The sequence below is a fragment of the Pristis pectinata genome, chromosome 7 (assembly GCF_009764475.1).
Source record: "Pristis pectinata isolate sPriPec2 chromosome 7, sPriPec2.1.pri, whole genome shotgun sequence".
NCBI classification, from domain to species: domain Eukaryota; kingdom Metazoa; phylum Chordata; class Chondrichthyes; order Rhinopristiformes; family Pristidae; genus Pristis; species Pristis pectinata.
The window spans coordinates 78,602,437-78,619,589 of record NC_067411.1 but is presented as its reverse complement, the minus strand read 5'-3'; the positions used below and the strand labels follow the sequence as shown (position 1 = coordinate 78,619,589).

Genomic DNA, 17,153 nt, shown 5'->3' with positions numbered 1-17,153 from the left:
AAGAGCACAGTAATAAAGGCTTTGTATCAAACAAATGTAACTATATTTAAACAACTCCATCAGAATTTTGCAAAACATTTGTAGAATTAAGGCACTGCAGACAAATTTAGTTCAGAATTTTGTTTGTAAAATTTACCTTTTGGTTTAAAGAACTTTAAAGAACATTTCACAACTTTTGTAAATGGAATGAGTACTATTAACTTAGAAGTTTACTGAAATAATAATTAGAAACATTTTAACAGGGCAAAGGAGTATTCAGATTCAGTTACACATCCAAAAGTTAAAACTTACCAATACCTGAAAGAATATTTAGTCAAATTGTTTTCAAAAAGACATTACCTATTCAAATATAGGTTTGTGTCAGTGGAAAAAGTTCAAATAAAATCCTTCCTTCACCCATTCACCAATGAATTAGTATTATTCTGCATTACACTCTTCAAAGACAAAATAGTAAAACTGCAAGCAGTTTAAGAAATACATTAGTGTGGATAATTATATGCTGAGGTCTACCAGGCCCAGTTAAATATTGTGCATTGTGACATGAAAATGGCCATTTGATCCACCGCATAACCATAGGGAAAATACAGTAGTGGGACAACTAATGATAATTTCAACATTGATAACACTTTAAAGTAAATAAAATTGAAATAATAGCCATTAGAAGATCACAAAAAACAAGCATCTTTAAAACCTTTGAAAATACTATAAGTTGTGACACTCTGAATAGTAGAAAATAGACTTTTTATGCAGTTTCTCACACAAAAATGTACTTTTCTGCTGTGGACGTCCAGTCAATTTCTATCACCCAGCTAATCAGGAGCTTTCCTGAAGTTTTAGAAGCATATCCACACCCTTCATTTTTCTAAGGGGAGGAGCATATGCAATTCAGGAGGAAAATAAAAGGTGAAACCAAAATCCAAAATGCAGTTGATTCCAATCTGGGACAACACTTGGATTTGTCAAAACAAATGGAGTGCAATTGAAGTTTAAGACTAAAGGAAGCAACCTATTTCATTGTAGCCCAACAATTAACCAGAACAGAAAACTTCCTCCGAGAGGAGGCAGGAGGAGAGATTTTTATAAAGCCAGTCAGCATTGCCGCGAGGTAATGATGCAGCTCTATAAAACTCTGGTTAGATCACACTTCGAGTACTGTGTCCAGTTCTGGTTGCCTTATTATAGGAAGGATGTGGAAGCGTCGGAAAGGGTGCAGAGGAGATTTACCAGGATGCTGCCTGGTTTAGAGAGTATGCATTATGAGGAGAGATGAAGGGAGCTAGGGCTTTACTCTTTGGAGAGAAGGAGGACGAGAGGAGACATGATAGAGGTGTACAAAATATTAAGAGGAATAGATAGAGTGGACAGCCAGCGCCTCTTTCCCAGGGCACCAATGCTCAATACAAGAGGGCATGGCTTTAAAGTAATGGGTGGGAAGTTCAAGGGAGATATCAGAGGAAGGTTTTTTTTTCCACCCAGAGAATGGTTGAGGCATGGAATGCGCTGCCTGGGGCGCTGGTGGAAGCAGGTACATTGGTCAAATTCAAGAGATTACTAGATAAGCAGATGGAGGAATTTAAAATAGAGGGATATGTGGGAGGAAGGGGTTAGATAGTCTTAGGTGAGGTTTAAAGGTCGGCACAACATTGTGGACCAAAGGGCCTGTATTGTTCTGTACTGTTATATGTTCATTGTATTGGCTAATATTTGATTGTGAAAAGTTTTTGTAAGGATTTGTACTTTTTCCTAGTTTGGGAAAACAGGAGGTAATGGCCAACAATTCCAATTTTTGCCATTTTTCATTGTATGTAATTCTATGTTCTCAGAAGTTTGGAAACACTGACAAGTCAACAGGAATGTTGATTACTTCAAACTACTGTCTTGAGGTCATGAAAATAACTTCCTAATTTTGTTTTGCTTCAAAATGTTTAATATTCAAGAATCCCATTTAAAAAAGCTTGAACATATTAATTAAAATTGTAGTTACTGAAGTATATTTGCAAATATTCCACATTATTTATTTACTGTTTATTATAAAATTATGTAAGATGATGTTGATGTGTAAACATCGTATTATTTGTTTACTGTTTAACTTTGTGTTAAATGCAAACATTTTAAGGAACTAAGTTGGCTTCATATGTTTGGCAGATTTCTGTTAAAATAATCAAAATTCAAAATAAATTCATCAGTATTACAGCTTTAAAAGTAAGCAGTTTTTGCTTTTTTTGTTTTATTGGAACTGGATTATCCTCGTGCATTTTACAAATCAACATGTTCTGAATTACAGCTATCATACTGATTGGTGCAAGGCAATCTTAAATTAAAAGATATCAGGTAATTTTCTGAGTACTCTACAGGAGAAAAACCCAATCACCAACAACATATTATACTATACACACAACACCAAATGTGTGCAAGTAATTAAGGTACACATTAGTGATTGATACCAGCATTTGTCATGGAAGTTTAATTGTGAGACCACTCTGTCACTTCCTTTGTATTCTAATGTGAATCATTAAATTACTCTACAGCAATTGTTAACAAATGGACTTATTTTCACTGCTACGTGACTGAACTACATTAGTACGTCATGTGAGATTGTATCACATAGATCACAATGTGTTTCATGAGAATGCATTAGAAATGTATACTGGAGCAAAAGCTGAACTAACAAAATAATTCTGAAATAACATTATTTTCAATAATCCTCTAGCCTGTGTGTTTCTATGGAAACTAAGTTTATTATGATAGTTTTATTTTGATTGCCTTTTTTAAAGTGGGGATTAAGTTAGACAGAGCTGGAGTAAGGTCGTGCAATCAAATAACATGATTTGCATGGCCTGTCAGTTGAACTTCACCACATGGTACAAGGAACAGTTAACATAGACAGTAATCAAATGTTGCCATTTGGTGAAAAGTACAAGGAGTTAAGAAATGTATTAATGTTTTTAACCAAGTTGACATGTGTTTTGGCATGATGCAAAGTCAGATGCTGAAGCAGACAATGGTCTTTCTTTTCCAAACAAAGAAAACCCAATATATGTATCATTCATTTCAATACTGCTCATAGATTTTGTTTTAAATGATGTTATATTAGAAACAATGTTCCACCAATAAATTAAATAGAATCATACTGATCAACTGCTTCCATAAGAACAATGGCAGCTAATGAGTTTTAAAATACGGCAACCACAAAGCTCAGCAAAGCAAAAGAGTGCTAATGCCAAGAAGTTAGTCAAGTAATATGGCATATTTTGAGCATTTTGCATTGATGTAACAAAGTTGTTTTAATTACACCACAACCTGAATAGATTCCCATAGCCAAATTCAAATCAGAGTGCAAATCCCTCTTTCCAGCTTTTAGAAAACTACATAGTAAAAGCGGAAAACTTATTCAGCTGTAACAGAAAAGGTATCTAGCTAAAGTAACATCACACAAAATATTCAACAAGCTTAAAGTCTACAAAAAAGTACTTAATTCATTAACATTCTGATCTCAACAATGTGAAAAAAACGTGAAGAATAATGATGCAACGTATCAAGGTTTGGAACATATGGAGTGAGTGCATGCACATACATGCATGGGGGACATCTCATTGAACAACTTCAGTTCTGAATTGGCTAGCTAGACATGGGGGCACAACAATAGCTAAAAAAAGATACAAAGGTGTGCATACAAGTACCAACATGGTAACATCAGCAGAAAATAACATTGAGTATCATATCCTGTTTTTTTCTTTCTTCATCTTTGCTCATTTTGCCAATCTTACGGATAATTATTTCATTGCACATTTCTGGTTGTCCAAAAACACTACTGAAATAGTTTGGAATTCCTGAAGTAATTTAAAAAGAAAAAGGCACTATTAGAGTACGGTGGTCTCTGGAGTCATTGGATTGTCCTGACTCTGAGTAACTCCTTTCTCCATTTTATAATCTAAAGTCTGTAATCAAAGAAAAGGTGAACATTTCCTTTCTCAACTGTTTACTGGTGGAAAGCCATTTAGAGGTGGTGCATGCGCAGGCTTTCTGGCTACAAAGAAGACACAGTCATAGAGGTATTTTAACATGGATTGGTCATTTTCTGTGTAAGTTGATGGTACAGAGTTCTTTTCTACCTGCAAGACAAAAACATATAATAATCTTATCACAGTGCAGAATTTTTTGAAAATAGTACTGAAATAGATAATTTCTTTCAGGCAAGAATACAAAAATGAGACTCCTTTCTCCACCACATGACAAACTGTTTTGCTTTATAAGTGATTACTTTCTTATAGGTTGTAAACTATTTTGTTATACAAGGTAATATTCTAAATGATTTGTGCTTTATAATTTTCAAATATAGCTTTGTTTCATACTTTTCCTTCTATAGCTAGATCCTATTTTCTGCTTTTGATATTCCCATTCATTTTATGATTGTTCTTCATTTTTAAAAATTTTTCCCCTTCTTTTCCCAATGCAAATAATGTTCTTTTTGCACTTTTCACCACACTACGCTCACCAGAATTTGTATTAGATCCGAAAAGAAGAAATGAAAAACTGGTGTGATACTCAGAGCTCACTGACATTATTACAAACATGTAAGAGGGAGCACCAAATACCAGACCATAATAATTTAAACTGAAGTTTTATATTATCTCAAGTATACACACAAAAATGAAGTGGGTACATTTTCATACATGAATCTATCGCACTTCCTATTCTTCTGAATTCAACTCATCTCTCAAAATTCTGAAAAAGGTGAAAAAGGAAATATTGAAATTTAGTTCTATCGATGACTATTGAAGCAAAAATTATAACTTTATTCAAGTTATACTTCTGGAGAAATAGTGGATTGGGTGAATTGGTGAGAACTGCACTGAAAGGCCATTCAATGCATGATGTTCATGCTAGCCAAAGTGCTAACCAGACTACTCCTTTTTCCAAACTCTTGGTTCCTATTCTTAGTCTACGGCATTTTAAGATGCATATCCAAGTGCTTCCTAGGTGTCAAGAGGTTCGCTGCCTCCACCAACCTTTCAGACACAGAACATAGAACAGTAGAGCACCAGAACAGGCCCCTCAGCCCAGATGTCTGTGCCGACACAATGTCAATTTAAACTAATCCCATCTGCCTGCACATGGTCTATGTCCCTCCATCCCCTGCCTGTTTTATGTGCCTATCTAAATGTCTCTTAAATAAGCCATAAGTTCCAAACCCCAAACTGCTATAAGTGAAAAAAAAACTTCTTGCTAACTTTTTAATCATTACCAATTATTTTGCAGAGGGAACCATGTCTTTCCTCTATCCAGCTCCCCCTCAGTCTCCTCCATACAAAATAAATCTCAACTATTTGATCTTACCTCAACTAAAATTCACTGGTTCTGGTAACATCTCGCTTATTTCTTCTGTATATTCTAACCGATAACATCCTGTCTGTAACTGGTGACCAGAACCATTTTATAACTTTGAGCACAATCACCCTGCTCTTCTATTCTTTAAGGTTAATAATGGAGTGCTTTTAATGTGACTAGTCATCTTATTAGCTCCAAAAACAAAGCCATCCCCAAAGGCAGTCAAGCCCAGAACATGAGTGCTAAAGACAAGGATGAAGCATTAGGAACCATTTTCAGCCAGAAGAGCTAAGTGGATAATTCATCTGGGCTTCCTTCTGAGATCCACACCATCATTGATTCCAATTCAATTCAAACTACAAGGTGAAGATATGGTTCAGAGCACTGGATTTGGCAATAGCTATATGATCAAAGACTATTGTGGTTATAGCGGTCAAGGCTCGTGCATCACAAGTTGCTCTGCCTCTCACCATACTGTTTTAATATAGTTACATCAATGGCATCTGCCTGACAAGGTAGAAAGTTTTCCAATTTTCTAAAAAAAAGAATACATTCAATCCTGATCAGTGTAACGCCAATAACATTTTTATATTTCCTTATGACATAGAAGGCTATTTGGCCCATCAAGCCCAACTTTCGGAGAAATTCTGTCTATTTCATTCTCCCATCTACCCTCAATTGACTGAAAAATGCTCAGAGGTTCAGTGATTTTGCAAGAACCGCTTGATTTCAGAGCTCATTACAGTGTTGGTCCAAATGTGGCAAAAATGGTGAATTCAGAGGCAAGTTGAGACAAGATCCTAAATCAGTGTGGCATCAAGGAACCCTGCTAAAACTGAACCAAAGGGAACAAAGGAGAAAATTCTCCACTTTTTGGAATCATACCTCTCATAAAGAAAGATGATTGTGGTTGATATAAATTAATCATCCCAATCCAGGACATCACTGCAGGAGTTTCATCTAGGCTCAACTATTTATAGTTGCTTCATCAGTGACCTTCCTTCCATCGAAAGGTCAGAAGTGGATATGTTTGCTGATGCTTGCAATTCCATTTTCAATTCCTCAGAAAATGAAGCAGCCCATACTTGCATGCAGAAAGACCTGGACAGCATTCAGATGGGCCGATGCAAGTAACATACATATAACACAAGTGGAAGGCTGTGACTATGTCTAACGAGAGAGAGAACACATTCACCTACTGTTGACATTCAGTGGCACTGCCATTCATTGACTCCATCTACATTAGTGGCTCCCATCTGGGGTGCACAGCCCTATGGGGGTGGCAATCAAAGGTGATCGTGAGACTTCAATAATATTGAGATAATTTGGCTTCAAAGTTCACAAGAAATTTAAAAGTGGCTAGCAAGCTGCTCCAGCCATTGGGTTGCCAGCAGCCCCAGGATTCCCAAGGACAGCCCAAACATAAGAAGAGCTGCCAGTTACACAATTACATGTTAATGGGGGATGGATGGTGACACATTAAGGGTGTGTATTTTATCAAGTGTGAATAAATGGAGCATTCATTCAAAGAGGTTAGGGATCACTTACCTTGTTAATATAATGGGGATTAAAATTGAACAGAAATTTAACTGGATCAGCCAGATAAATATTGTGGTAATAGAAGCTGGTCAGAAATTAGACACCTTGCAAGTGACTCACCTCCTGACTTACCAAGTTCTTCCCATCATCTATAAGACACCTTTCAGGAATACTAAATGTGATGCAATGCTCTCCATCTGCCTGGATGAGTGCCAATCCAAAAACACTCTAAATGCTTGACATATCCAGGACAAAACAATTTTCACCCTCTACACCATAAACACTCTCTCTACGACCTGAGCAACATGGCTGCAGTGTGTATCTGCTGAAAACTGCACTTGCCAAGTCTAGTTTGACTGTATGTCCTAAACTCACCCCTACTATGTTGGACAAAGGCTGTAGGTGCATGGGTGCACCACCATTCTCAGGATTCCCTTCAATTCACCTACCTTCCTGAGTTGCAAATTCATTGCTATTTCTTCAACTTTGCTTAGTCTAGAGCTGAGAACTTCCCATCCAATTCCGACTTTGGGAGCAATTCACTAGAAGATTTCAGTGATTCGAGAAAGTGACTCAGTATCACCTTCTCAAAAGCAATTAGGAATGGAGCAATAAATACTGGCCTTGCCAGTGAAACCACATCCCATAAATAAACTTCAAAAAGGATCATTTTTGCTTGCCTCCTTATTATCCTTTTTTACCTTGCTCCATCATCCCATTTGTCATTTAATCTCTCAGGCTTTTCACCTTTAAGAGGGAAATCAGGAGGGCAAAAAGAGGACATGAGATAGCTTTGGACAGGAGGTAAAAGAGAATATTAAGAGATTCTATAAGTTTATTAAGAGCAAAAGGGTAACTAGAGAGAAAATAGGTCCCTTTAAGGATCAATGTAGTCGTCAATGTGTAGGGTCACAGGACACGGGAATGGTCTTAAATGAATATTTCTCATCTGTATTTACCATAGAGAAGGTCATGGAAGCTAGGGAACTCAGGGAAGAGAACACAAGACCATAAAACAGAGGAACAGAATTAGGCCATTTGGACCTTCCAGTCTGCTCCGTCATTCGATCATGGCTGATTTATTTTTCCCTCTCAACCCCATTCTCCAGCCTTCTCCCCATAACCTTTGACACCCTTACTAACCTTCACTTTAAATATACCCAATGACTTGGCCTCCACAGCCATCTGTGGCAATGAATTCCACTGCTTCACCACCCTCTGGCTAAAGAAATTCCTCATCTCTATTCTAAAGAGACGTCCTTCTATTCTGAGGCTGTGCCCTCTGGTCCGAGACTCTCCCACTAATGGAAACATCCTCTCCACGTCCACTCCATCCAAACCTTTCAATATTCAGTAGGTTTCAATGAGATTCCCCCTCACCCTTCTAAACTCCAGCGAGTACAGGCCCAGAGACATCAAATGCTCCTCATATGTTAACCTTTTCACTCCCGGGATCATTCTCGTAAACCTCCTCTGGATCCCCTCCAATGCCAGCACATCCTTCCTCAGATATAGGGCCCAAAATTGCTCACAACACTCCATATGTGGTCTGACCAATGCCTTATAAAGCCTCAGCATTGCATCCTTGCTTTTATATTCTAGTCCTCTCAAAATGAATGCTAACATTGCATTTGCCTTCTTTACTACCAACTCAACCTGCAAGTTAACCTTTTGGGAATCCTGCACTAGGACTCCCAAGTCCCCTTGCACCTCCAATTTCTGAATTTGCTCCCCATTTAAAAAAAGTCTACGGTTTTGTTTCTTCTACCAAAGTGCATGACCATACACTTCCCTACACTGTATTCCATCTGCCACTTATTTGCCCATTTTCCCAACCTGTCCAAGTCCTTCTGCAGATTCTCTGCTTCCTCAACACTTCCTGCCCCCCACCTATCTTTGTATCATCCGCAAACTTGGCCACAAAGCCACCAATTCCATCATGAAAAGCAGCAGACCCAACACCGACCCATGTGGAACACCACTAGTCACCAGCCGCCAACCAGAAGAAGCCCCCTTTATTCTGGCTCTTTGCCTTCTGCCAGTCAGCCAATCTTCTATCCACACTGGTACCTTCCCTGTAATACCATGGGCTCCTATCTTGTTTAGCAGCACCTTGTCAAAGGCCTTCTGAAAATCTAAGTAAATAACATCCACTCTCCTTTGTCTATCCTGCCTGTTATTTCCCCAAAGAATTCCAACAGATTTGTCAGGCAAGATTTCCCCTCAAGGAAACCACGTTGAACGTCAGCCTATTTTATCACATACATCCATGTACCCCAAAACCTCATCCTTAATAAGGGACTCTAACTTATTACCAAACACTGAAGTCAGGCTCCCTCCCTTTTTGTCTCCCTCCCTTCTTAAAGAGTGGAGTGACATTTGCGATTTTCAAGTCCTTTGGGACCATTCCTGAATCGAGTGATTCTTGAAGGATCACTACTAATGCCTCCACATTAGTAGTGATCCTGTGTGAACCAGTGAAAAATATCCACATTATAAAAGAGCATGTACTGGCGGTCTTAAAGCACATAAAGGTGGATAACTCCCGGGGTGGGGGCTGAACAAATGTATCCACAGACATTGTAGGAAGCCAGGGAAGAAATTGTTGGGGCCCTGGCAGAGATATTTGCATCATTATTAGCTATGGTTGAGGTACGGGAAGTCTGGAGGGCAGCAACTGTTGTGCTTTTATTTAAGAAGAATTGCGAGGACAAGCCAGAAAACTACAAGCCAGTGAACCTAACATCAGTGGGGGGAAAATCAATGGAGAGGATTCTGAGAGACAGGATCTACCTGCACGTGGAAAGGCAAGAGCTAATTAGGGATAGTCAGCATGGGTAGTGCATGAGAAATCAGATCTCACAAATTTGATTTGAGTTCTTTTGAAGAGGTGACCAAGAGGTTTGATGAGGGCAGGACAGTAGATGTTGTCTGCATTGACTTCAGCAAGGCCTATGATAAGTTCCCATATGGTAGGCTGGTCCATATTGTTAGATCACATGGGATCCAGGGTGAGTAGCCAACTGGATACAAAATTGGCTTGGCATTAGGAATCAGAGGCTGGTAGTGGAGTGTTGTTTTTCAGATTGGAGGCCCACGACCAGTGGTGTGCCGCAGGGATCAGTATTGAGTCTACTGTTGTTTGTCAAATATTAACGTTTTGGATGAGAACGTAGTTGGCGTAGTTAGCAAGTTTGTGGATGACACCAAAATTGCTGTATAGTGGACAGTGAAGAAGGTTTTTAAGATTAGAACAGGATCTAAATCAACTAGGAATGTGAGCCAAGGAATGGCAGATGGAATTTAACTCGGACAAGTGCGAAGTTTTGCATTTTGGGAAGCTAAACCATGGCAGGACTTGCACAGTAAATGGCAGACCTCTGAATAGTGTTGTAAAACAGAGACCAAGGGGTACAAGTACATAATTCCCTGAAACTGCTGACACAGATGAACACAGGGATGTAATATTACAACTGTGCAAGACATAGATGAGACCACACTTGGGAGTATTGTGTGCAGTTCTGGTCGCCTAGCTATAGGAAGGATGTCATTAAGCTGAAAAGGGTGCCAAAAAAAAATCACTAGGATGTTACTGGAATTGGAGGGCTTTAGTTATCAGGAGAGACCACATAGGATGTGGCTTTTTTCCCTGGAGCAGAAGAGGCTGAAGAGGTGACCTTATAGAAGTATATAAAATTGTGAGGGGCTCAGATAAGGTGAATTGTCATAGTCTTTTTCTCAGGGTAGGGAAGTGTAAAGCTAGAAGGCATAGTTTAATGTGAAAGGGGTAAGATTTAAAGGGAACCTGAGGAGCAACTTCTTCACATAGATGATGGTGGGTATATGGAACTAGCTGCCAGAGGAAGTGGTAGAGGTGGGTATAATTACAATGTTTAAAAGACATTTAGACAGGTATTTGGATAGGAAAGATTTGGAGGGATATGGGCCAAACATAGGCCAATGGGACTAGCTGAGGCAGGCAATTTGGTTGGTGTGGATAATTTTTGCCATAGGGCCTGTTTTTGTGCTGTATAACTCTATGACTCCACAGAAGGCCTTACTTTTTGTTCTTTCCTCTCCTCCCTACTTATCTTGAATCTTAACAAAAATGTGTTACATATCTAACTTTTAGCACTTGTGGAGGAAAGATCTGAAATGTTAACCAATTCTCAGTGGTCACTGGCTGATGAGCTTATTAATGATCCATAGGTCAATTCATTGCATGGTTCTTGCCAGGTTCCTGGCACAGCAGTGCACAGCAACAGGGAGGGTAAGGGTTCATGCCAAGTTCGTGGCTCAGCAACGCTGTCAGTTATTGCTTTAATGACCTCCCCCCATCCCCACCAGTAATTCTATCAGCACTCTTGTACCTGGGAACACATCTTGTGCAACAAACAATATGCCAGTGTAGAGACAGTTAAAAGTTATTTGAATAATTTAAAATACTTATTATTAATGGCATTTAAAAGTAAAAATAATTTAAAGGTCATTAAAATACAAATAATTAGAATTTTCAAGTAAATTAAGGAAAGTAAAGCACTCATCTTTTTTGAGAAAGGTTGGTGACCCATTCTGATGCATTTTTGCATCTAGGCCCTTCCTTCCATGAGCCACTGCTCTACAGGTGTGCTCAGTGGTGAGTCCAGTAATAGAGCAGGCAATCAGATGCACTGATCTTCAGCACATCTCAGACTTTTGAATTAGCATGTTTCATCCCAGCATATAACATAGAAGCCTTGAATTACTTCCTCAATAATAAAAAAAAATTCTAAAGCTGCTTCAACAAAAGATGTTTAGACAGTAAGTGGTTAACCAGCAGAACACTTGCACTAATCTGGGAGCTAGGTTTTGGAGGTGAAAATTAAAGACAGCTGAAGAAGGACTAAGTGTATAACTTTACACATATAAATTTTAAGGGAAGGTAGGAAAAGTGGGTCAACAAACAGGAACTGCAACAACTGAACCTTGAGGTAAGTGAACTTGACAGCACAACCGTATTCTTATTTTGGAAACAGTGTAAATTTAAACAATGTTATAACTGGAATGTGATGTTCTATCATGATGTATGTTTTTGTCATGAGTCAACTGCAACCACTTATAAAGCTGCAGTTGAAAATGCAGTACGTCAAGGCAATCTTGATCTGCAGGCGATGCTTAAGTATTCTTTTTCAATCAATGAGGTAAGACATTCTAGCGGAAATAACTGGTAACTTTCCCAGTTGATAAATCCTCACCTCCCAAGGTCATTGACTGATATTCTTCTAAATTTTCAAGAAAAATTTTATTATTTTTCTGGTATCTTAAATCTTTGACAGGAGTTCAAATCAATTAATATCTCAATTGTAATTATTTTAATACAACCAATATGGTATATATTCATTGCAAAATTTCAAATTTGTGCCCTGGACTTATTTATGATGTTTAATTTTTCCTATATGTTTGGATGGCTAATTGCAGAATTGATAGAAGACCAAAATTTTAATTTACTGGAAAAGATGTTAAATGTGCTTGTGAATATATTAGTGGTAATAGTTTGATATTTTTCTGATTTATTTCTGTGTGCTCAGAGGATACAATTTTCCAATAACTTTAATTTTATAGATTTATTAGCTGACCTCAATTGATCTTTCATGTACCTGGATGATAAACTGAAGAATAAAATGTGGTGTTGAAGCAGCCAACATGAGCTAATTGTGAAAGACTTCAGTGACTGTGTAATCCAACATTTATCAAGAGAGACACCAAAGACTTTGTTCCAATTCTAGACCAAAGAACATCTTTTTAGCCAGAGTAAAATGGATCAGTGCAGTGACTTGCATCCTTGTTTTTTTTTGCTAAATACAGCAATTAAAGGCTACACGAAGCAATGACTGTCACATCATGACAACATCATCTATGCAGGTGCTGCTCCCTGCACTCATCATGTGTGGAAGATATATAAAAAAATAAATAACATAGTGCAAAATCGAGTGTTTAAATTGATTTATACACAGGACTGGACTTATATATTCATAGTTATCTTTTCTATCCTTAAAATTATTTATGGTTAAGGTTCTTACCTCCAATTTGAATCCATATTGAAGTATGCAATGTCTGATGTCTTCATAACTCAGTTCTATTGATTTTTCATTTGCCATATTCTCAAAATGATAGAGCAAAGGACCTAGGAGAAATCAGTTTGGTTTGAGTAGTAATCCATCAATTAATTTACAAGATAACAAATAAGATGACTTACAGCACCACATACATGCAGAGGAGGTTGCATATCAAGTGGTTAATAAAGGAGAGTTTTGTAATAAATTGGGTATTATTTAGAATCTTTGTAATTTGGTTATATTAGAAAGATGCATTTGTGTCACACTGCTCTATTTATAGTATGCTGAGATTCATCTTGAAAATTCATAGTCATTTTAAAAATCAGTTGAAAAAAGTAGGCATTACAGTCCATTTGTCAACAACATTTGCACTCCTTCCTGATCATTGCTTCTACTATGAGCTAATCAGCTTTATTTCTAAATATAATCAGCATCTAGAATTAGCATTAAAAATCAAACTTTGCTTTAAGTCATTTTTAATGATGCTCTAAAGCTGTTTCTTGGCATTCATAGCCTTTCTTTCCAATGATTTTTATTTAAAAATGCAAAACTATTGTAATATTCTGCATGAATCCTGTGCTAACTTTGAAAAAGATTATTTAGAGTATATGGGGGTTTGAATTTCACCAACTGGTAATAGAACCAAAATATTTTTCAGGTTAATGTTATTTACACCTACGATGTCAGTGTATTCTTGGCGATATTTGTTTTTTTTTGCAGAAAGTAACCGCAATAGGCTCAGAGGTGACATGAGAGAATCTGCAATTACATCCATTATGGATGTTTGATCTGATGGATCAATGAGCTACAGAGGACCAGATGGAGGTCTCAGAAGATTTAGCATGAGTTTATAATTAATAATTGCAGCATATATTGAGGAATATAATGCTGAGGAATATAATGTTGAACAATGAAATTAACACGGATGTTTTAAAATAGGTTAAACATAGTTTATTTCTGCACAATTATATTCAACTTGTAGAAATATAAATTAATGCAGTGTTGTACACATACGATATTACAGAATTCCACATAAAAAAGTTTCTACAACTTTGAAATTATCACCATGCTTTTTATTTCTAGTACATTTGAGACGCACTAGAATTTCACCAAAATTCTGTCTCATTGACATTGCTGGTATTCCCAGTTTTGAGCTGGCACCTGTTTTCTTTAACTAAATTATTCATTTGCAAATTCCATTCAACCTTCCATAATTGAAGGTGGAAGGCAAACCTTTCAAAGATTTTAATTTATTCAGGATACAAAAAAATTTGTGGGTGAACCAAGATAATTTTGACTCTGGATATCATTCCTATATTTGCTATTACATGAACTGAGGAACAATTTAAGTATGATGTGATATCAGAAATAAAACATCATACTTCTGATTTAATCCTTTCCTTGTATATTGCATACCAGAACATAAACTTTTTATGTGGCCTTTTATGGCATCATGAACGTTAAATTTTTGATATCCCTGATTTAACGTCCAAAATATGTAACATGTCACTACAGTCGGACACACTGTGCACTATTAAAACACAATAAAAGGTTTCCCTACAAAGACTAATTGTTAATCTACCAGTATTTCCTTTCTTCATTAATGACTTGAATGTTGGTATTAGAATGGTTGATAAGTTTGCAGATGAAATGAAGGGGCTGTGAAGGTGATTATGAGAAAAAAAATGACAAGAGTAAGGGAATGGGTTAATATCTAACTTCAATAAACATAATGCTGTGCACGTTAATATCATTCACTCTTACACCATACAGACATACAAACAACTCCAGTATCTTGAGTGAGTAGCCAAACAAACAAGCTTTTAGGTTACAAAGCATGATGACAAATTCATCATTTAGGACTGAGATAAAGAGAATTTTGTTCACAAAGGGTTGCAAATCTTTGGAATTCTCTGCCTCAAGGGCTGTGGATGTTCAGCTGTCAAATATATCAGCAAATCAAAAGAAATGATATATAAAGGAATTGAAGGGGAACTTGGTTTTGAGATAGAGGATTGGCTGTGATATTACTGATTAACAAAGCATATTCATGTGGGGGGGAGGCACAGAGAACCTTTCCTTGTTCTTATTTCTATTGAGAGTTTTAAAAATGTTTTCATTATGTTAGTTAGCTGGCCTCATTCAAAACATAATTTTTATGGGGTGTGATATGGAAACTGGAAATAGTTCAAAGGAGGGCCAGATTAATGTTCGGCTGAAAACACTTGCATTCCCAATCTCACGTGCCAAGCTCCTCATCTATTACTTCTGCACCCTCTTTCTTAGCCAGGATCCTTTCTCAGCATACCAGATGATTTCTCTGGTCCTCAGCATTCTCATCCCAGCTGGACTCTTATATCTAGCTTCTTATACTTTCTAGGCCTCTGCACTGAGAACAATTGTGCAATATAAGTTTTCTTAAGTTCTCTGCTCAGTTCGCTTTGAATTTGCAATACATCATTCTCTCATCTAATTGCGACATTGTCATTAAATTCACTCTCAAGAGCAAATCAGTTGTATGATGAAAAGGTCTCTACCTTAAGGAGGACCAACAGCAATAACATTACTTCACCTATAACCACAAGCAACCAGTGCAAACTAAGTGACCATTTCTTCTATTGTCAATGACCATGTCCTTTGGAGGTCTTCCTCCACTGTGGTCTACAACTTTGTAACTTCAAACAGATTGACTTGAACTTTTACCAATAGTCCAAATCGGACACCTCTGACAAACCCATTATTTCAGCCTTCTAGTGCTCCACTGAACTTATTTTCTTTCTGATCTCAGCAAAGATGGCAAAAAAAACTAGATCAACTCAGGCTCTGATACAGCAATGTTGCCTCTAGCCTAGTTTATCCAGCAAAGCTCTCTTTACAAGAGCTGTCCTACTAACTAATCCAGCAAAAGACTAATATTACCTAGCGATCCCAATCAATATAGACTCCTCTATCAAAATCTTTGACATAGTGGAATAAACTCAGGATATAGCAGCTGGGAAATCCTCAATATTGACTCCATGTCCTCATCACATCAGTTGAAAAAAAGAGGAATGGAAACCTTATACGTGATTACCACCTTCTGCTATTGACCCACAGCACCTCAATGATGCCCAGTTTTGAGCTGCTAGGTCTGTTCTCAATCTGCCTTATTTAGTGCCAAACAGAATGAATGGACAATGTCCTTGGTGTAAAATGGAGATTTTGTCTCTGCAAAAACTGGGCAGTTGTCACTCCTACCAATACCCTCATGGAGAGAAGTGTCAGCAAAAATAATTATGAGTACAAGGTGAAGTAGTCTTAACCCTCATATTGGTTTGCTCAGTCTCTCTCCTGCAGACCTAGTCTGGCAACTGTGTTGCTCAGATCGATACTGTGCAGTCCAGCCACCAAAGCCAGTGTTGGGCCAGGTTGGTAATGGAAAATTGAAGTAGCCCCACCCAGAGTACATATTGCACACTTGCTACTTACATTGCTTGTAAGTGTTGTTCATCTTGGAAGAATACTGGTTAATCAGCTGAGGCGAATCGTAGGTGGTATTCATGCACATAGTTTCCATTTCTTTTTTTAACTGGTGTTATGAGGACATGGGGTCAAGGGTCAATGTAGATTAGTGGAATGCAGAAAGTCATGATGGAAGCATCAATAGATGTGGCTAAAAGTGAGTTGCTAGACTGGTGAAGCTACAACACAGGACGTGTTAAACAGCAAAGAACAGTGTACAGAAGTCAGGGCTTAGTGATCTCACAACAAACAAACCAGATTAAACTTATACAATTCAGTCACATCAAATCATGAGTGTGGCCAGATGAGGGGCAGGGAGGCACCTTATTGATGGCAGAGCCCAGTATGTGAGCATTTAAGACAAACCTGAACATTTAGAACCATGCTCAGTCAAAGAAAGCCAGCCTACAGCCAATTCAATTCATTCCACACATTATTAAGAACTAGCTGAGAGGATTGGATATTAAAAGGCTGTGGGATCAGAAGTTTCCAATTTCCACAATTAATCACACTGCTAGCCAAGCTGTGATTTACATATTAGCACCGATGTAACAATATGGAAAATTGCCCAGGTATATCCTGTCTGAGCAGAACAGGAGAAATCCAGTCTGGATAATTAACACCCGTCTACTCCCAATCATCAGCAAAGTAATGAAACTCTGATTAAGTGGTGCTTCCTCATCAATAACC

The 17,153-nt window shown here is 37.7% G+C and overlaps 1 protein-coding gene across 4 annotated transcripts in view; it reads right to left on the bottom strand.

Moving 5' to 3' along the window:
* Positions 1-698: 698 nt before the first annotated feature.
* The window catches only part of carnmt1 (carnosine N-methyltransferase 1), a 38,206-nt gene continuing 21,751 nt past the window's right edge, over positions 699-17,153 (bottom strand). For 2 of the 4 annotated variants that reach the window (XR_007956627.1, XR_007956626.1), the window contains exons 9-10: positions 12,927-13,030; positions 4,079-4,112 (exon numbers count right to left, since the gene is read on the bottom strand). Coding sequence is in view for 1 of the 4 variants with exons in the window: in XM_052019675.1 (XP_051875635.1) it covers positions 3,972-4,112; positions 12,927-13,030 (245 nt within the window). In the remaining 3 variants the exon portion in view is untranslated. Of the gene's footprint in view, positions 4,113-12,923; positions 13,031-17,153 lie in introns of those variants that run through there. The other 2 variants (XM_052019675.1, XM_052019677.1) reach the window with 2 other exon arrangements.